This window comes from Manacus candei, unplaced genomic scaffold, assembly GCF_025592945.1.
Source record: "Manacus candei isolate 608988 ecotype Guabito, Panama unplaced genomic scaffold, ASM2559294v1 h1tg000014l, whole genome shotgun sequence".
Lineage (NCBI taxonomy): Eukaryota > Metazoa > Chordata > Aves > Passeriformes > Pipridae > Manacus > Manacus candei.
The window spans coordinates 15,181,582-15,203,503 of NW_026138062.1; the positions used below are offsets into that span (position 1 = coordinate 15,181,582).

Consider the following 21,922-nt stretch of genomic DNA (forward strand, 5'->3'; position numbering starts at 1 on the left):
TAAGTAATATAATATTGTCTCTTGCATCTTTCAGGTTCTGGGAAAAAATATTTACTAGGAAAATATTTATGCCTTTCTTATTCCTCTCAAAAACATATTTGTGTCTCAGTACCAAAGCATGCCTGGTGTAATAGTCTTTTTATCCACAATAATTTTTCAGTTTGCTGTATTGAGCATGCTGTGCAGTTCTATAACTAAGCAAAGGTGGGAAAGCTGCAGCGCTCTGTAGAGAAGTGAAATAATTGAAATACAAAGTGTACTTCAAGCATTTAAGAAAATATTATGTGAGAAAATCATAATGAAAACTATTTTGCCTACTATTTATTATTAATAAATTGATACTTGTCGACTTGAAGTTATATTTAATGTTGCTGTTTTTAAGTATTGCTTTTGAGAGTAAGGAATAGGACTAATTTAAACGTAGAAGATAATTGCATTTGTCAATACGAGGGGTATGTTCTGTTCTATTTTTTATCATGTAGCACTCATTTAGATTCACTTTTAGTTCATGTAAAGTCTTTTGTAAGATGGGAGCACTAATAAAAAGAAAATTGAATATGAGACTATAGAAAGAAGCCATATAGGGTATTCTAGGGTTGGGTTTGAATTTTTTAAATGTTGAGTAGATGACAGTTTGCTGGAATATACATAAAATGTTAAGAAGTAATCATAATAAGTAATTCAATTATGGGTCTCAGATATACTTACATATTTTTTGAGAGGTAAAAACAGATACTAAGTTATTAGGAACTGGTGTAGACAGTAGTTTTAAATGTTTTCTTTGCTTCTGTTTAAAATAATAATAAAGCAGATTATCCTCTTCTCCATACATATTGTAGGTTCACTAGATGCCTATGCCTAGCTCCCAATCCGGTTTCCCAAGACCCCCTCATCCCACACAAAAAGGTACCATAACAAAGATAATGTTTAACTTTTATATGCTGTTTTGTTACCAGGCCTCTTACTAAGCACTAGAACAATGACATTAACTGCCGCTTTTACTTTCTTATTTCCGCTGATTTTTTTCTTCCCCATCTGGTTACTTAGCATGTATTTGCCTACCTACATTATTATTTTTTCTTTTCCTCTATAAATCCCATATTTCCAATCTTCTGTCTCTGAGTGGTTTCCCTCCCAATTCCTGTCCATTCATCTTCATTCCATTTAAGCACCCCTCCCTTTACACATTATCTAAAATCACCTAAAAATGTTCTAGTTCTGCACTGTCTTCCCCATTGACCATTCTTTTCTTGTGGTGTCCCTGTCATGTCTTCCTTTTCCCAAATCACTCACAAATTGTTTTGTGCTTTTGTCCCAAAGCTATCCTGATAAGAACAGGAAGCATAATCAAATTTTCCCTCTCTCGTGTTGCTATTTTTTTGTCTTTTCCATTTCTTTATTATTTACTAGCAGTTGCCTCAGCTTGTATTTTTTTTGCTTTCTTCCAAAAATTTCCAATTTCTACATGCCATCCTTCCAGCTGCTTCTGAAATCAGCTCCATCATTTTCTCATAGATCGTCTCACCTTGCTCATTCCCATGAATTCTCAGGCCTATCTTTTATTTTTCCTCAAATGTCTGTTTGTGTTGAAGGAGACCCTTTGCATTTGACCTGCCCTCAAAATTTTCCCATCCTGCTGCACTTTCAATCAGTTTTTTTCTTAACTATGCATACTTCTCCACAACAAATTTTGTTCTCTTTGTCCATCAGTCAAAATTTCATACCTCAGTTCCTTATTCTGCTGCAAGTATTATTTTTCCTTCTATCACATTATCAACCTTTCTCCAGCTGTGTCTGTTATCTTTCTCTCCCTGTCCATTAGAAAAATGAATTTATGCTTTCTAAGCCCTCTCCCACCAACTTCTTGCTTTCTTTAGATCTCCACCTCTTCTGTAGGCTCATATTAACAATACAGTTTAACGTAATGCTAAGTGGCTTCAGACTATGCTTTTCTGATGTAAAAAAAGGACCCACTCAGCTACCACACACACAAAACCTTCCAGGGCAATCCAACCTTCTCAAGGCAGGACACAGAAATGTTGACAGATTCAGGAATAGAGAAATAAAGCTGCAACAACTCAGGACATTGACCACGTAGTCCTCTACGAGGTTCTTTATAAGGCATTTGAAGGCTACTGAAAAAGAGTGAGAAAGAAAATACGATTTAACTTTGCCCATAGAAAGAACCTAGTGTGTGCATTTTGCTACCCAAGTACTAGGGGAAAGCTGCCACACAGCTGCCCTCTGCATTAATAAAAATTGCTTTTACAACTTCAGTCATTTGCCTGGAAACCTAACCTAAATTGTTTTTTGCATTGATTTGAAACTTGTTTAATCTATTTTTCAACAAGCAAAATCTTGTGTAATAATTTTGGCAAATGATAGTACTTGATTCTTTCTTGCTATATTTGTGTTTGAAAGATAGCTATCTGAAGGACTTCCACATTGAAAAGGAACTTTTGATGGTTCTGTGAAGCTTGTACACACATTCCCATTTGTGATGTATGAATCTTGGACAAAAGTGCATGGAAATATGTGACAATGTTTTTTATGAGATCAAAAACTTTGTTGGAAAAGGCTGTTATCAAGGCTGTGAAGTCAAGCATTCCAAAATTAGCAAAAAAGTTAGAATTAAGGTTGTCTTCTGCATCTTTGTTCAACTATCTTTGTGTATGTGTCATGATATAATCTTTAATTATATGATTAGATACTGTATTTTTCACAGTACCCTGTCTCGTTCAGTGCAGGGGACAAGGATGTAGTTGAATAAATGGATATGTGTCCAATACTTTCTTCATCTTCAGTGCTCAGTGTGTGTTCTCATGCTTTGTATAATACCTGGTTTATATATAATACATCCATCATTAGACATCATGCTTTATAGAAGAGCTGTGAATGATTATCTCAACTTCTTTCATATATTAAGGCTTAATTTTGGTATTTCCTAACAGCTGAGTATTTTGCTTCACTAATGTCCTAGGTAACTGTTTCCTAGGGTATTCTTCTTGACAAGTAAACTACAAAGTTGGAAGTTTCACTGTGAGACAACATCTGAAAACCATATGGAATTAAGTCTTTAGATACACAGTGATAAAGCTAACCAACGAACTGATAAATTGTAATACCTTATTATGTGCAGTGTGGTCTGAGGAATGACGTTTTGCTATACTTGTTGATATAAATAAAGACAATCTTGGGATACATTTCATGCTCTTGGGCACAGAATCTTCCTCTCATTTTTCTTGCAACCTGTGTGACTTCTAGCAGTGTGTCCATCAAGCTTTCTTATTCTTGGTTCTCCCTCATCTCTGGTCTTTGTATCAGTCCCAATATCAATTTCCAAATTTTAGAATCTCTTTCTTGCCCCTTTTTTTCTCTCACCTTTCAATGCAAGTTTCTTTTTATATCCAGTCATAATTCCAGCCTCTAGTTTTGACTTCTTATGCCTAATGTCCTTGTTAATCAAGATCCAGATGGCTCCAGATACTGACTCATAGTGTTCTATCTGTATACCTCATACCTAGTTACTTGTCAAGATTTCTCGCTCTAAGAAACCTCAGATGACTTTACTTGAATTTTGTACCCTATCTGTGCTCTGTCCCCCCTCTTTCCTTCTATTCTCAGCCACTGGGTTCTGTTCTTGTCTATTAATACAAATCAGTTAGTCCCCCAACTACAGTCTCAGTTACTGTCAACCAGCTGTTTTTTATTATGTATTCCATTTCACAGTGTCTTCCAGTGCCCTGGTTTCTGTGTATCTGTCTGTGTGTTTAACCAGTCTCAGTCACTCCCCCAGTCACATTTTCTGTCCTTATTTCCAATTCTAATCGCATCAGACTTCTTGTCCTAATTTCTGTAAATCTTGAGTATTTTTATGAGTTCATGTTTGTAGACTTAGAGAAGATTACTGTTGGCTGCTAATCATAGATAGGATACGTTTTGCAGTGCAAGACTACTCTCAAATTAACTAATGATTTTGTAAAAATAGTTTTCAATATCCTCATATGACAGGACATCTATTTCTTTTCTGGAGACATCAGTTCTCTTTGCAGCACATTTAACTAAAATGTCTTTGCTTTAGTCTTTTCTTCATTTATTTTGCTCATGATATTGACTTTGATGACCAGCATCAAGTCCATTTCCTTTATCCATTATCCTTCTGTAGACTCCCTTCAATAATTGCATCTCTCTCACTGAACTTCTATCTCCTATCTTTGCATTTCTGTCTGTTCCTTTCCATGTTCCCCTTAATCAAAAGCAATTCCATTTGCACCTATAGCTGCCTGAAGATGACCTCATCCATCTGTATAATGCCATGTAAACTGATGGCCATATATTCTCCAAAGTATTAATTGATTAAACCCAAGAAAAACACCTTATTCTTTATACATTTTATACCAAGCTTTTTCTTACCTTTTTTACTCATTAAAACTCTTAGAACTGCTAAATATCTCTTTATATATATCAATTTGTAAATGCTGCATTTTTATTCAATTGACACTTGCTCATAAGTTATTCCATTTTCATCACTGCTTAGTAAGTACTATGGATTTGTTGTTACTCATTTATTATTTGCATGGGACTTCTTTTAGAAAGGTGCTTGGGTTTAGTATAGAGCCAAGATTCTCGAATGGATGTATTGGGTTGTTTGCAGAATGAAAATACATTTTCTTTCACATATGGCATTCCTTCTTCTCTGTCAACTCATTTCAACACTGTTTTTGACTTCCCCTGTACTGTTGTTTTCTCGTTTTCCTTCGCCTCCATCTCACCTCCCTCCTGCCAAATACTACTTCTGAATATCCAAAATATTTTTTAATATGCCACTTCCTTGACCTGCAAGGCAATGTGTGTGCGTATGATCCAGAGCCATGTGGCTGCTGGTTGACCAGGTGGCTGACTAGGAGGTACATGCATTCTGAGGGATCAGTGACAAGCCAGGAGATATGCATTTTCTGCTGGACATCTTGTTGCTGCCTCTTGGCAGCTGGGCAAATCAAACAGTACATGATGCTTCTCAGCAGCTGATGGGCCAAACAAATGGTTTTTCAAGCTGCAAGAGACCCACGGCCCACCTGTTGTGTGGGCCTGCTATAAAGGTTGAACATTTCAGCAGGGAAAAGAAGTCAGGAGCTGGAAACAAAGCTGTCAGAAGCCTGGAAGGCAAAGGGATTTTTTTTTTCTAGATATGTTGAATAACTGCCCAAGGAAACATCTGCTACTTAGCTAGGCTGTTTATGGAAACAAACAGATGACTATTCTAGACCCATAGAAATATAAAAAGGTTCTGTGAAGCAGCAATGACAAAACATGGACTGACTTTTTCGGAGATGAGAATTTCTGTGATTTTTAGGCCACTTAGCATGTTATTCCATTAGGCCAGATTTAAAAAACAAAAATCAAAACCAAAGAACCCAATAATTTCCATTTGTCAACAAAAAGTAATTTTTCAGCTTAGCAGTCAACAAACAGTAAGGAGGTCTGCCTATGTGAAATACCGTATCTTGTGACAATGTGACTTTCAGCAATCTGACAAATAGATTTTTGATTTTTCTTTTTACCTGTCTGATTATCAGATTTCTTAAGTTTTCCATTCTTAAGGTTTCTAAAGGTCAGTAAGACAACTGGTTTCAGTCTGTACAGTTTTTTGTCTGACATAAGACAAGAGTGTCTCTGTAATGTGACTGCTCTCCTTAGGGTTATTCAAGCACCTCTGCTAAGAGTAGTGATTGGAGCTACCAGAAATATGTGGAAAAGACAACAAAATGGGGCAAAGCCATTTTAGTGACCCACTGGGGAGTGATATCTGCTGTTTTGTTATTGATTGTTCTCTGCATGTCAGAATTTTTCAAACAAATTGATGTAGTGGCGAAAACGTATGCACATGCACTGTTCAGCTTTGGAAGCTGAAGGGTAGTGTGCTTTCTGCTTTCTCTTTTGTCTTTCTTATGCTCAAAAAAAATTTATCTTCAGACCAAGTAGTGGTCTTAAGGGGGAGAAACTGTTAGAAGTTTAGTGGAGCTACTTTACTACATCCCTTTGGTTGCCCAATTCTATTTTTTTTTTTTTCATTTAGTCTCCATAAAATATTTGCTGGTTAAATACTGTTCCTATTTGCAGTAACACATAATGCTTCATTTTCCTTCTGATTAGTGCCTTAAACTTCAGCTGCTCTTTGACTGCAATGTGTAACACTTTGTATTAATGTCAGGGTCATGCACTTATTTTTCATGTGTACAGTGCTATGCACTTCAATGAAATTATATACATAATAATAAATAACAACATTAATCTGTGTGTGCACCACTTTGAATTTCATTACCATTGCAGAAGATATATCTCTGAAAATAGGTTCCCTAATTTTTATACATTTTAAAAAGAGCTTGGCTTTCTCTCTGTACACTAATTTAAATATTTTATTATATTTCTCCTAACAAGAATAAGCCTTACTAGTTCTACCAGCTTACAAGTTTTAAAGACACTTGTTTTACTGATTATTTGGCTTGGCAGACTATCCAATATTGTTCAGCTTTTAAACCTGGATTCTATAGTAGACATTTATAATATCTCTTGCTAGTTCGTCTGTCTTCTACTCTTGAAATTGTGATACTCAGTGAGGAAACAGATGTTAAAGATTTATTTTGCTTCATATTTCCTTGACCATGGATAAATACTGAACTTGTCTTACAATGCATGGAAACAAAATAGCAATAAGTAGGTTCCCTATCCCCCTGCCCAGGAGTCAGCACTTTGGCAGGTTTTCAACCCAAGCTAATCAATTAAAGACAACATTGATTAACTTAAACAGAAGGTGGTATTGATTGCAGGCAGTAACCTATAAATAGACAATTGTTTCATTGTGTTCATAGGTCATTGTTAGCTACACCTTTAAGCTTCAAGGTACATAATCCTGTTATGTACCACCCAAAAAGCAAAGGAAGGGCATAGAGTTAATATACAGCTATAGTTACATATATGTTGCAACATAGTCTCTCATTCAACACTTATTCTCTTTCACAAATTGTTCACATTTTATCTGAGAGTGCTATCTATTGCAATCTATGTCTCATTTTATAGCTGTATATATATATGAAGGTGCTGGAAATCGAATATGTTCCTGACTTTTCTACTGAGAAAAATGATTAATCAATCAGACTTTCTTCCAACATGGTACTTTAGTTCACTTTTAAAGGAACTATGTGTAAAATTAATGACTAAGCATGAACAGAGTCAAGTGGGAAAATTCAGGACAATAAGAATATTAAAAAAACCCACGTTGCACTCCAAAGAGGCTATTAAGGCTTTATATAGAATTGCTTCAACTTTCATTTTTATTCACTGTACATGTTCATATTATTCAAGGAGGGAAAAATGGATGGATGCATTCTTACCGAATAGACTTCTTGCTACCTGGGAGGGATGGGCACTGCAAACCACCATCCTACATATTTTTTTTTCCCATAAGTACTCTATTCCCTTCGTCTTCTCCCTCAGAAGATAGCTGAAACCTGAACAGGCAGGTAAAACACACATTTCTAGCATAGTCCCTCATCGGCTAAAAAAGCAAATAACCTTTTACCTTCCAGAGAAAGAACCAAAAAACTTGATTTTTTTTTTAACCAGGATGAAAAATTGTTTAAAATCATCATTTCAGTGAAATGGTGCTTCTGTAGCCTGTCATGAAAAAGATATAAATAAAGTGTATTTCTGGTTCATTCACAGATGAACTATAATGCTGAGCATCCTTAGGTTGGTTGAGGTGCTAGATCCACTGACTGTAAGCTGTTTATCAGTGTTTGCCTCTACGGTGTGTAGAGAGCTGTCCCTTTTTTTCTTTCTTTCTTTTTCCCTCAACTGCATTTACTATATCTTAGGGAAGTGCTGGAAAGTGGCATCATGTCATGTTAAGATGTGTCATAAAGAAGACTGTTTCTTGGCATTTTTAAACTTCTATAAAGATTAAAACATTCCCAATCTTTGTTTATCATACCCATGTAAAGGAATTTTGTCTGTCAATATTAGTGTTGCATTCTATTAAATCATAAAGACACCACCATCAACAGATGTCAAAATATTTAATGGTTTGAGGTTTTTCTAATAGATGCACTTCCCTTGTGACTGTGAAACATTAGGGAGCCAACTCTTACACCAAAATAACAGTAATAATGTTCAGTTCTGCTAAAATGACTGTGCTTTGGAGAACTACTAATGAAAACTAGTGGCCAGTAAGTTACTTTAGCCATTTAACACTCATAGGAGGAAATGTATTAGACAGGGAGATCCATGTCTCTTTCCTGAAAGGTGTTACAGCTTGGGTAGGTAAAAAGGAGCATCAAATCCAGATTAGATTTCAAATCTTGAATTTCACGTTCAGTCAGACTTCAGCCATTAAATATGAACTGTGGCCATCCTGTTCAGTGGCCCTTTTTGACTATCAGCAACCACCGGCATCAAAGAAGAGAAAATTTATAAGCAAACCATGTGAGTTAATCTGCCAAATAAAGTCATAATCAATTTCCCATCTCTTCCCTCCATGTCAGAAACTCTTAAACGAGTTTTTAGAGGGAATTTAAGATATTCTTATTTTAATATTAATTCTTACACTATTTAAAAAGTCATTTGGTTGTTCACAAGTAGATGAATAGTGCCATTTGAGATGCTCCAGTGCATCTGAGACATCTGCCTGGTGTTAATCATGCCTCCAGAAGATCCAGGCCTTTCTGGACCAGCAGCTGGAAACCAGGCAGGATATGGAAGGCTGACTGAAATCATACCAGATGTTGAAAAATCCGTTTTTGCTCATTTAGAACACATTTGAATGTATTACATTCTGTACTTGGGTTATATGAAATGGAAATTTATAGCTTATTATATATATTGAATAAAAGTGTATTTATTGCTATACTAATTCTAAAGGGAAGGCCTATGCCACTCTTCTACCATTTTTATGCACAAAAATTCATGAGGTAATTTCTCTAGATCTTGCTCTCCTTTTATCTGTGGACTAGCTTGTATTTTACATAGCATTTGACTGAGATCGGAAAAAGTAAGATATTGAGAAAAAGTTGTTTTGTTCTGTTTGTGGTTTTTTAAATTATTTTTAAAGAAGCCCAAGCTCACTGACTTTCAAAAAGATCTCATAATATTTACCATATGTGACTCAATAGCAGCCCTTGGGCTAAATAGAGACATCGTCCTGGATATGCCAGCCCAGAACTTTGTTAAGTCTTAGCATATTCTAGTACTTTCTGTGTTCTTTGAAACATCTTCGACTTCTATCTGTACATTCTATATTAAAATCTTTTCATAGCTGCCTCTTTTTTTTTAAGTTAGAAAAAATAATTCAGTTTTGCCATGAAACTTCCAAGAGTAATCATATAAAGAAATAGCTAAAGAACTAAAGTTGGTATTTTGCAGACATTCAACAGAATTTATTTATTAAGACTGTGTAATTATTTTCAATTGTCAGTGTAAATATGTATATCAAAACAGAAAACAAAATCAGGCATCAAGCTGAAGGAAAGTGTGTTTGTGCATAATAGGTCTGAGAGGCTGTTTAAGGACAGATTATTCATAAGAAAGTACTAATTTTGTAAATCTACAAAAATTAGCTAGTCCAAAATTAGTTTCTTAAATTGTGGTTATTTATTTTCAGAGGATACTTAATCTATTATAATGTGTTTGCATGGATGTAAGTTTTAGTAAACAGATATGTATTTATTTTTTTATTTATGTTACTGATTCCAGTTTGCAGCCTTGTGGTCTGTCTCAGATAAATTGTTTTGAGCTATGCCAGGAATAACTGGAAAGCTAGTAGAAATGTAATATCTGAACAACTTTGCAATCTTTAATGGATTTAATCTTCACATCAGGAAATACTCCTGATACGCAGAACAAAGCAATTATCTTTGTAGCATAGAGGGGCTACGGACCTTGATCATGGATATATTGGAAATCTTTGGTAGATCAGAGACTGAACCTAAATCTTGTAAGAGCTAAAATTTTTATTCTGCCCTTCGTGTTTTGCCCTCCCTTTTATATGTTCCGTCATGCTTTCTCATTGAACAGACATATGGAAAACTAGATGGAATTTACCATTTTGAATATTGGTGATAGGATTTATGTACCCAAACTCCATGCTAACAGAATACATGCAGCACATCATCTGTGCTTGCTCTGCACTTGCTCAAACTGATGGCAGACCTCTGTAATGACAAAGGGTAATGACAAAGTGCACCTGGTCTGAGTCTTCTCAAGTCTTTAGACAAAGCTTTGAAAATACAAAAACATACGCTGCATTATTTGATTAATATTTGATTTGATATGATTACCCCTCATATACTAAGTTTATAATATGTGTTCAGCTTTTGTAAAAAAGAACTGAAATAAACTCTGGATTCTGGTACTGCTACATAAATATAACCAGTTTGGTTAAAGGACCTTGCGTAAAGACATTTAAAAGTTTTGAAGCTACAGTAATAGCGAATGGATTATTTAATTTATGTAGGGTCTGCCAGCCTCTTATCACCAAAGTTCCACTGAATTTTTTTCTTCAGCTTCCTGCTGTACACACAGGCTCAATACCTGCTATAATTTTTTACTCATAAAAGTGAAGATACACCAGTATGAGCTTTCTGCGCTTCAGGAACTGAAAGCATGCATGCATTACTACACACTGTTCCTCTGATGTTTCAGTCAAAAAACACAAAGAAGATGTAACATTTTATTAAACCAGATCCATCAAGTGCAAATCTGTCCCCAAGCATGCTATGGCAATGACAATATTTTACATGAAAGAGTATTCACTGTGTTTCTAAGAGGTGAACTGATCTCACACCAGCAATGAGGCAATAGCATTCATTATATCTTCTGATATGATCATCCCTATGTATGTCCCCTGCAGTAGAATGGAAATTACTGTCCCATTCATGACCAGGTAAACAAAAATTATTAAAGAAATATAGCCAAATTATGTCATTTCCCTTAAAACTTTACACAAATACTATTTGAGGTGATACGATGACTTTGAGATGTTGGTGACTGGGCTGGTAAATTACTTCAATTTATGTGGGAAGTTTTATGGGTCTATGAGCCTGTATTCTGATCACATTACGGGTTCAGGTATCATTCCTGATCTCAGGTCTGTCAAGCTCACCTACAAATCTGGACTTCAGACCTGAAGAATTGTAGTGAGTTTATCTTGTAAACATTGCACGAGGATCTTCTTAACTGTGGAGAACAATAGGGAAAAAAGCTATGAGGATGTTTATTTGAAAGCATCACTCCAGGTTGAAGCATTTTGATGAGGAGTAACGCACAAGGTGAAGGGTAAGGCAAAAATTTTCAGGTACTGTGTTTCTACTTGTTAAAAGGGGAGAGCTACTGAAGGAATTAAAGAGTGACAATTCGAAGAAGCAGACTAGGAAAATATGTTTGCCATACAAATTAGTTTATACAACTGAGACAGGAACTTTAGTATGTAAGATATGAGGAGAAACATCATTTGAATTTATAGCTAGAAAGAGGGATAGGAAAATAAGGGTCAGGGACTTTTTATAAGAATAAATTTAGACACTGTTGCAATGAAGAGTCAGAAGTTACAAACAAACAGGATACCTTGATTTTGAACTTTACTGACAGACAAAATTAAAAGAGTAGTTCATAGTGACTAAGAGAAGTAGTAGTGTGGAAGATGAGGAAGAATCTGAAGAGATGAATGAATAACAGCTCTGTTTTCTCAAACTCAGACTGTCAGAGTAGCGACACGTTCACACAGAGGATCAGAAAAGCAGACTGAGGTTTTATGTCAGACAGAAGGGAACAGACCTGGAGTACAAAGGGCTGTGTCAATTGTCAACTTAGATATGATGACTGAATTTCAGTTTGTAGATTAGACTACTCAGATACGAAGTATGGAGAGAAAAACAATGGGAGGAAGATTGCAGACCTAAGAAATTAAAATGGAAAGTTGAGGAGGAAGACAAAAGTGTCAAACTGAGAAAGAACTTAGACATGTGGAGGAAGAATAAGAAGATCCTAACAAAGAGATAACAATATTTGAATACCAAAAACCTTTTAGGAAAAGCTAGTCTAGAAAAATCTAGCAGGTAGGGTGTGAGGTGCTAGTTCTAACATTTGTTTAGAAAGAAATCTTTAAAGACAGGCACATTTAATAAAAGTTTGCAAAAAAGAGCTAGCAATGAAATCGATGGTCAAGGAAGAAGGTACTTCCCAGCATTTTGCAGGGATTATGGTCATTCATCCATGTATTTGACTGACACGTTCTTAGCAAATTATATCTACATTTTTAGCAAATTATATCCACATTTTTAGCAAATTATATACGTGTTTTGAAGAATAAGTAAGTATTCAAAGAATACGAAGGTTTCATAGATTTTAACTTTTTCCTCCTATCAATAATGTCACTAAAGACAAGATTCTTTTTATAGTGAATTATTACAGTGCAATAATATTCTAGAAATTTTATTGGGTAATTTTGCTAAACCTCTGTGGCATTTGCACTAAGGATTTTGTTAATTGTAGTAATCAACTGTCAAAAAATGTCAAGGCATGGCCACATTTTCTCTCTCCTTGTTGCATTTAAAGAGAAAAATCTCAGTTTCTGTCAGATGCTATAGATTTCCCATCTAATGAAATAAGAAATAAATTAAATCAAGTTCTTGCACTTTAGTATCTGTTTCCAGATAAAAGGTATGTACACAGCAAAACTTTCAAAGGGAGGTGCCTTTAGCTGAAACTTGGTAAGCACCTGGAAGGTGTATCAACTGCAGGAGGGCAAAAAAGTTTAATATTTTAAGGGGGCCACATAATCTTCCATTACCTTTAATTCTGCAACAAGTAAGAAATAAAGAATGTAATTGAGCACATGTTCATAACAGCCTTCTAGCAGCCTGTTTTGTGAAGAGTGCCAGCTATGATTTTCACTGTTTGTAGAAAACCTGTTTTGTATTGGTGTAAATGCAAAGGAGATCAACTGAAAATCCACCTCTCTATACTTTGTCAAATGCATGTATGTATATTCACGTTAAGGAAAAAGAAAATTATGTTACCAGATTTGGAAAGGATATCATAAACTCTTTTGCTAAAGCAATCTTTTACTATAGTAGCATAAGCTGAGAATAAACACATTATACCTTGTGTATTCCATATAATAAAATATGATTTAAATGAACAATATTGAAATAAAAGTTTCAATTTAGGAACTTGAGTGTTGTGAAAAACCTAGTCAGTTATATTTGTAGGTTCATTTTTTCACGCGAAGAAGCCTAGGGATCCCTCATGCTTTATGCCAGTGCAGTAGGTTTTAGATAACAGGATCAGGTCCATAGTTTGATTTCTTTAAAACCTACCATAAAAAATAAAAATAAATGCCCCCACCATACAAACTACAAAAGTGAAAAAAATGCTGTATCTTGCATTTTCCTACCTCCTGTGGCTAGGGACAGAATGCAGACATGCCACAATAATGTTTTTTATTTCTACTGTTCAAACCATATTAATGAGAACATCATTTTGGAGAACTAATTATTTCTATTTGTCTTGTGTCACACTTTCTAATTCCCCTATATTAGCACAGCCAAAGCAAATTAATTGCTTTTCCAGCAGTTGAACCTTGTCCAAGAATGAGCTCACATTCCCTTCCAGTTTTGCAGTTTCTAGGAGTGCATTGTGTCAAAAATTTCTCTTGATACTAAACATAGCCCAGAGAATATCTTTACAGATTTCTGTTGCTGCTCACTTGATGAAATTTATAAGTTTAAGTGACCCACTAGGAAAGATAAAGTTCTTAGCTGCAAGATTATACATCAAAACAGTTAAAGTGAAATTAAAATTAAATGAATGAATCTCACTGAAGCAAAAAAAGCAGTAATTAATGGTTCCCTTAATTGTCTTCATAAAATATTTGCATGGGTCTAATTTGCATAATTTGCATGTATTAATTAATCTTTCAAAGGAATTTTGTGCTGAGAGAAGCCAAAAAATCTCTTTGTTTTATTTAACATCTAATGAAATATTTATCTTCGTTAATGAACTTCTCATCTTCATTAAAATAAAAATTGCACAAGTTTGTATGTTTTAAATGTTTTTATAATTGAAGTATACAAAAAAAATCTCTTCAGACATACAGTATCTGAAAAACAAATACATTATTGCACATTCTGTGTCATTTTGACTACAGCAACATTTAAAATTGGAGAAACCTTATTCACTCTACCAAAAGTTTTCAAGGGCTTTTAAATTATTTCAGTTTCATCTTAATTAATGATAATTATTTTTTTAAATTTTATAAGTAGGGATGACAAGGTAAACATTTTGGTATTTTTTATTATTGTCAACCTGTGATACATAACAGCTTTTATAGAACAGATATGCATATTAAAAGAGACTAGCATCATAGGTTGGAATTAACATATTGGAGCAGTTTGTACATGATGTGAGATTAGTTTATCCTCCACAAGACTAACAGTTGAAAAAAAAAAAACAGTTTGTGACTTACTGCCTGACATTTAATGATTGAACCTGGAGTAAGACTGATGACAGTAACAGTTGCAAAGGACAGTAGTGGCAGAGGACCTAGTTAAATGACAGGTTGCAGTAATCAGCAACTTTGAGACAGTATCCAAAATAGCTAGACATCCAGAAAGAGAATACACAGCGCAAAAAAATCAATATTGAAATTTTGTGCAAAATTTGAATACAGAAGTGAGAGGAGATTAAAAGAAATTAAGTACTTTGCAGAGAGCTATTTCTGTAAAAAGAATAGGTATAAGAGGACGATGATTAGGTGTTTTGGGACAAAGGTGAAGACTATTACTTAAAAAGAGGACCACCTAGAATCCCAAGGTAATCTATCATCTATTTAATATTGCCGGAAATAGTGTCTATGGACAAGGAAGAGCAAAGTATGTTTAAAATAAAATAGCATCAATATGGAATGTTAACACTGTGCTTAGTAAGACTGGTGAAATGGAGTTCTGTTTTCTTTAAGGATGAGTACAATATTATTGGAATAAGGAAAGTGTACTTGAAATAAGGAAACGATTGGGGATATAGAATACAAGAAATTATATTTGCACAGTGAAACAGCACGATGGGGTTTTTACTCATTTTCAATATGCCTGCATTTGCTTAAATCCTTGAACAAGGAGTTTATAAACACGTTAATGGGTTTGCATTCATTTTAGACATGCAGTACCTTAGAAAGCCAGCTCTGCAGAGACCCAAAAGTAGGAGCTCTTTAAGAGTGCTTTAAGATACAGCACTCATTGTATAAAGAATTTAAGAAATGGGATGTTTAAGCTATCAAGATTGTATACACTCATATATTCTTTACTACATTATCCTTTAATTTGTTCAGCTGATAAGATATAGTGAGACTTTGCTGATACCAAAATGGCAGTATAGATATTGTTCAGTGTTATGAAGGTGTGGAATAGCTGCTGAGGCAATGTAATTATCTATAAAATACCCAAACAATATCAGTGGGAGGGATATGTTCCACTTCACACATTTGTGGAGTAGATGTCTTTATCTGAGCTATTTGGCTGGACTCCTATTAAAGTCAATGAGGAGTGATAGACACATCTCTCTCTTTGAAGAAAATGAATCATAACTTCCAAGTTTCTTCATTGATTATAAAGGGAGTCTACAAAACCATCTCAAACACAGCTATCTACAGTGCAGGTGTCTGAAGTTAATGTGATGAATCTCCTCTGTTGTGTATTTTCCTTTTCACTTGCCTCAGAATTCCAATATCACTTGTGACAGTAAACACACTACGAGCAGCTGCATTTCAGTCACTTCTTGTAACTACTGGTGTTGAAAATGAGTAATTGCGCATCAGTTCTGGAAAAATATCCAAGCCTGGCAATGCCTTTTCTATTTCATATAATTCTGTACAGTTCTGAAAGTTGCATAAAGCATGACCCTCAAATGTAGAAAGAAGAACTTGAATTCTTCATTAATACTGAAACTGCAGCATTTATTTCAATTGGATGCTACCGGGAGATGAAACAAGCCTAAAGAAGCATTCTGAAAATTCTGAAATAAGAACAAAAGCAGATATAAATTGGGAAGTAGAAGAAGAGGTAGATCAAGTATCACACAACGCTAGAAGGGAAAATAGTATCATATTACTGATATAGTTGCATTATATTACTGTAACTGTATTACTATGCCATTACTGATTCGTAATGTACAACTAGTAATGTACAACCTTTTAAATGTAGTTATACTTGAAAATAAGACATGGACTGGAATTAACCTGATGAAGCATAAAAGTCTTCAATGTTAGACATCTGCAGCTCTGTTTATCACCCTTGACCCTCAGTGGAGGGAGTGGAAAGAAATGTCTACAGTACAGTTCATCCCATTATCAAGTGAGTGTGTGTATTTCTCCTGTGTCAATGGAAGGAGCATAACTAGTACCCCAGTGTAGACTGCTACAAACAAATTTAGTCACAGGAAGTATATGACAAGGAGTCACTGTCTTTGCTCATTTTACATTTTTCAGCAAAGAATCAAGTGAATAATATCAATTTCACAATTAAGATGGTAGCATTTGTTGGGGTTACTTTTATGCTTTAGGTCTGATATTTTGCTCTTGAATGATGTGGCAAAGGAATAGATCATTTTGCACACTTCAGTGCATTTTTAACCAATACCTTAAGTCAAAACCAAATTTTTATGCATAAAGAAAGAAATAATATCTACTGATTTCTTGATGGCAGCATCGAAGCTTTGGTATCTCACAAGGGTGTTGTGAAACTTAATTAATATTTGTAAAGTATTCTGGATCTTGGATAAAAGGCACAGTAGAAGTTCAGTTATGTTATTAACTTCTGCTTTTATATTTTCTTTGGTGATGGATCAGAGTCCCAGGCATTCAAAAGTGGCAAAGAGAGTTGATGCAAGATACAGCAGTTTACAACTATTATCAACTCATTATAGTTAGTTTCAAATCTTGTACAGGGAAATAGATGGGAAAATATTTTATGGGTTTTAGCAAACTAATACTTGCTAGTCTAAATTTTGTGTAAAGGTAGCTTGCCTGAATTTTCGTATGAGAAAATTTAATAGCCTGACTTACCTCAATTATTCTGTGTTAAATCAAAAGTGGTATATTAGTGAGTGACAATTTTGGCATAATAGGGAACAGTCCCTGTTTTATAATCCTAAACTAACTGAGGGGTCAGAAATGCTGTTAAAGAGAATGAGAGTTCAGCATTCACTTAAAATATTCAAGAGGCAAGCAAACAGTTAGACTTGAAATGTAAATAAAATTTGGTGAGACTTTATCAGGCAGGCAGCACTTTGTGCAGTGTTAAGAGTTAAGAAGGGAATCATCTTCCCAAAATATCACTCCAACTTAATCACTCTATTTTGTCAGTTGAAGCAATAAAAAAAAAGGGAAAAAAAAAAGATACACTTCCCCTCAGTAAAGTTAAATTAACTATTGGAGGATCTGATGTTTTAATATAAAAGTGGCCAAAGATTTTAAGTTTGTCCTATTTCTCTTTGGCAGTAAGATGAAAAAAAAGGCATTTTTGCATCCTTCAGAAATAGGAAATATTTACAATACTTTATTTTAAGATAAACAACTTTTTAATATGTCTCTAATATTCATGTAAGTTAATCATTGTAAACCAGAAAAGCAAGCAATTACTATGCCAAATCTCTAATTCTAAAAATAGTGTTTTCTAGCAGTGGTTATTTTTATATTGATATGATTAAGAATAACATAAAACAATTTAGCCTTCGTGTAATTCAAGCATTTGGCTTTCCCATGGATTTGATGTGGAACTTGACCCATCTCTATTAGTATCTCAAGTTCCTATGAAAGAAAAAAAAGTTAGCTAAGAAAAGTAAGCATAAAGGAAGTGAAACTAAAATTAACACATTCGGAAGAAATACTTAGAGCGCATCACGTTCTATCTAAGCTAAAATTTGCTGTCAGCACAGATCTATATTAAGTATTCTTCCAGTGAACTGCCAGCTGGCTTGTAAAGAGGAAAATCTATTCTGTAGAATAGACTGCTAGCTCTAAAAAGAAATCTTTAGCTTTTGCTCATTGTAGGGTCCCGTAACACCTGAAGGACATCCTGGGAGACAGCAGCGTATATAATAATAATATGATGTCACGTTGTTTTTCCTAGTTGAGAAACACAAAGTGTGTATCAGTAAAGGTAAAAAACATTTTTTCTATTATATTCTTGTCAGCCTTATTTTTGAAAAGTGATCCAGCCTCTAATAGCTTAGGAAAAGCAGCAATAGCATAATAGTGTGGGGTTTTTTATGGATGTTAGAAAGGATGGATCACAACGTGCTACAGCTGGCCTTGGAAACAAAGTGTTACGAAGTCAGGACCAAAAAATTTACAGTGCTGGTTTATGTGCATGAAATTAGAATACAGATTGCTGAAAATATACAATGCTGTATTAGATAATTCAAGTTTTGACTTGTATATTTTGTCTCTGTGTTGATTCTGCAGATTTTGCCTGTGACAAACTGTCGATGCAACCCTTGCATTAAAAGACATGTATTTTTCATGATATTGTTTCATGCTGCAATATGCTGGCTACAACTCCTTTCAAGTAATCAAGCTATATTGAATACAAACATAAAATAAGAAGCAGCAATAATTTGCTCTCATTTTTAGCTTTATATTCTGACTCAAAGGTATACACTCTAAGCCATTGATGAATTGAACATAAAATACTGCAGTTGGATCAGACTCCTTGGCTTCACTGGAAATACTGGAAGCATCATAAAAATGGTATCACTGACTGGAGGATCAGTTCCATTTTCAACCTTGCCATCAAATTTGTTATGACAATCACAGTCACTATCGCTGCAGTTACTATGCCATCCGATGCAATCTGGTTCCCAAGGCTAAAATATTGAAAGACTAAAACACTATTAAAACATACAAATATCAGTTCTATTCCAGTTCCAAATGGGCAATAGTTCCAGAGTTTGATCTTAAACATTCAGTGCACAGAAGAATCCTCATTTTATAAGGTTTCCCTGTTGGTTTTTTCGTATTCTTGCAAAACCTTTCACTCTCTTAGCTTTTCCAGCTAAAATTAACTTTATAGTCAAGTCTGTTTTACCAGGCCAGATATTCAGTAAGTATATTCAGGATATACTCAGTTCTTGCCTTTCTTTCTACTAAAATCTACTAAATTCTACTAGTAGAATAGTAGTAGATAGTACTAGATCGTCTTTAAAATCTGCATTTGCAGGCTTTCATATCACAAATATAATCTTAAAGACCATTTAAATACATGCATCATCTTAGAAGACTACACCAGAGCTGAGTTCCTACAATAAAGCTGGCTTGTGTCTCTTACTATTATATTATTATATAATCAGTTGCTTTTCTATGATAAGCAAATCAATTAATTTTATTTCCATGTTGTGGACTCGATTCTTTGTATTATACTAGTAGCCTATTCTGAAATTATTCCAGACTAAACTCACCTTGAGCATGGGTAACCAGCATCTTAAACAGTGTCTGGGGGATGTCCTGCAAGCAACTTGTACTATGTCATTAATGTGTTGCTATTCAAAAGAAACAGTGTAAGTGGAAAGCTGCGGCAGAGGACAGAGTCTAGGGATGTGGGATATGGGAGGAAGAGTAAAAGCAACCAGGAAATAACATTTTTCATTTCCTCTGTCTTGAGAAAATCACACTTTGAGGCAAGAAAATGTTGCACTTCAGATATTTTGCACAGGTCATTGCTTCTGACTCCAAGGTAGTCACTTTATCCCAAAGTCACTGGGTAAGACTGCTCTGTGGTTTAATTTAGTTTGCCATTCTCTTTTCTCCTTCTTACTATTTGATGATGGACTGTGGTGTTAAGTTCTCTCTGGGAAAGCATGCTGCTTCCATATGGTCTGGGATTTCTGTAGTGGGGTGCATCCAGGACACAGTCTGTCATGACATGCTGTTTTTTCTGAGGAATCTCCATTGGCAAAGACACTAGAGTGGTGCCAAATTTAAACCACCTGGCTCTAAGGGTAATTGAGTTTTTCCTGAGAGGGTAGAATGATCATTTTGAAGTACCTACCTGAAATTGTGTTACCACTGAGAGGGAATGGGGAAGGTTGGCTTGTCACTGCAGTACTGAAATGCATCTATGAAGATGTGTTCAAGATGGAAGTTTACAGTCAATTAGGGGGACTGGTATGAATTTTGAATTGAAAAACAACAAACAACCTACCTGGGCCAGCATTTGCACTTGTCACAGAAGCAGAGTTTCCTTATGATCTAAAATGCTAGTATTTTTCATTCATTATAGGAATTCCTTACGTACTACTTCATAGTTAACTACTAGGTTAGACCCCATATGCATCTTTCAGCTTGAAGTCTTCCTCAGATTTAACGTGAGCCAATTTTTTTTCACTTTTGTAGTTGTGCCTCTCATGCTAAGCCTTGGGAACTTCATTAAGGTTTATTTCTACTTCTGTGTGGCAGCAAGGATTATGTGTGACTTCAGTTCATAGCTCATTTCCTAAGGCATGACTTCTGGTTTCATTTCTTTAGCCTTGAGTCTTGCTCTGGAGCTGACTGGTTGGTGCCATTGTCTTCCTTAAACTTGCTTTCATATGAAATACCTAAAAGCAGAAAGGTTATATTACATATGTTTTGACATCCCAGGCATCCTTAATAGATTTTCCATAAGCTTGGCAGTGCAATATATCTGTTTTACAGCCTCATTCCTTCCTGTGCTGCATGTGACTATTTCTTCATGTTTTGCATTGGGCTGTTATTCTGTTTTAGCACACAGATGAGAACAAGGGTGGTTGTGTATTGAAATGTGGTACTAATATGATATTGATATTAGAAAAAGATTCCACATATTCCAGAATTGATGTATGCAGGTTAGCATAGCTGTCTTTAAATGGCCTCTGTTTTCCAGTAAACTTTGCAGTATTTCAAATGACATCTCAGTTACATACTCTTGTATTAATTGCGGGGTTTAAATCTAATCTGAAAACAACAAAACACTAGTCTGCCTTTCAGTTACTTAGGTAACATCAGATTCAAATTACTTGTTTTGAAAAGAAACATCTTGTACAGAAGGGTGAGGTAGTTTCTTCTGTGAATCAGAAGAGGTGCTCTGCCTAGGAATAGGTATTAGATCTAAGTATTTTCTTGTGTTTTAAAACTTTAGAAAAGCTCGTCTTCATAAATTATTTGTATGCACTGAAACAAATTAACATCACACTGTCTGATGATGGATAGTACTAACCATGACCACAACTATTCATAGTAGAAAAATCATGACCCGTGTTACTTTTTGAGACTTGCATAAAAGATCTTTGTTAATTCACACTTTATTATGTGGTCTGTAGTTTTATACACATGCATCCTGCTAATAGTATTAGCTTCTAATTAAGTGATGGAAAGAATTTGTTTGCGTGTTTCTCTTCTGTTTGTATATGGAGGATAGTTCTAAAGAACTACTGCCTTATATGTGCTTTTGCATAGATATTTTCTGTAATTTGGTCTCAACTCGGAAGCAAAAAACTGCTGAAAGCTCCAACAAACCCTGATCTATTGTATTTTATTCCAATTTCGTTTCATGACCACTTTACTCTCCAGAAAGGAAAGTAATTATTTTTTTAAGCGTATTTGAAGCTTAACTTTATGACTGATATCTTGTATGTAAGATTACTTTGATGATGATATTTAGTGTAAAAAAGTGATCATTTGAGCAAGGCACTAAAAAAGGAGGCAAAATGAAGAGAAGTCGAACAAGTGAACGACTAATCAGACTAAAAAGATGAATAGTAACAAAAAACAAAACAAAACAAAAAAATGCACCCCAAACAAACAACGAAAGCAAAGGAAAAGAAGGTATCAGGCAGAAATCACATTCCAGTATTCAACTCT

At 34.8% G+C, this 21,922-nt stretch overlaps 1 protein-coding gene across 8 annotated transcripts in view; it reads left to right on the top strand.

The window, feature by feature from the left end:
• Positions 1-21,922, top strand: part of DACH1 (dachshund family transcription factor 1) — a 357,658-nt gene that overhangs the window by 319,457 nt on the left and 16,279 nt on the right. For 2 of the 8 annotated variants that reach the window (XM_051780460.1, XM_051780459.1), the window contains exon 12: positions 840-906. The exons of 4 other annotated variants lie outside the window; for them this stretch is intronic. In XM_051780460.1, the coding sequence (XP_051636420.1) occupies positions 840-862 (23 nt within the window). In that variant the 3' untranslated portion in view covers positions 863-906. Of the gene's footprint in view, positions 1-839; positions 6,965-11,140; positions 12,715-21,922 lie in introns of those variants that run through there. 2 more of the 8 variants (XM_051780461.1, XM_051780465.1) reach the window with 2 other exon arrangements.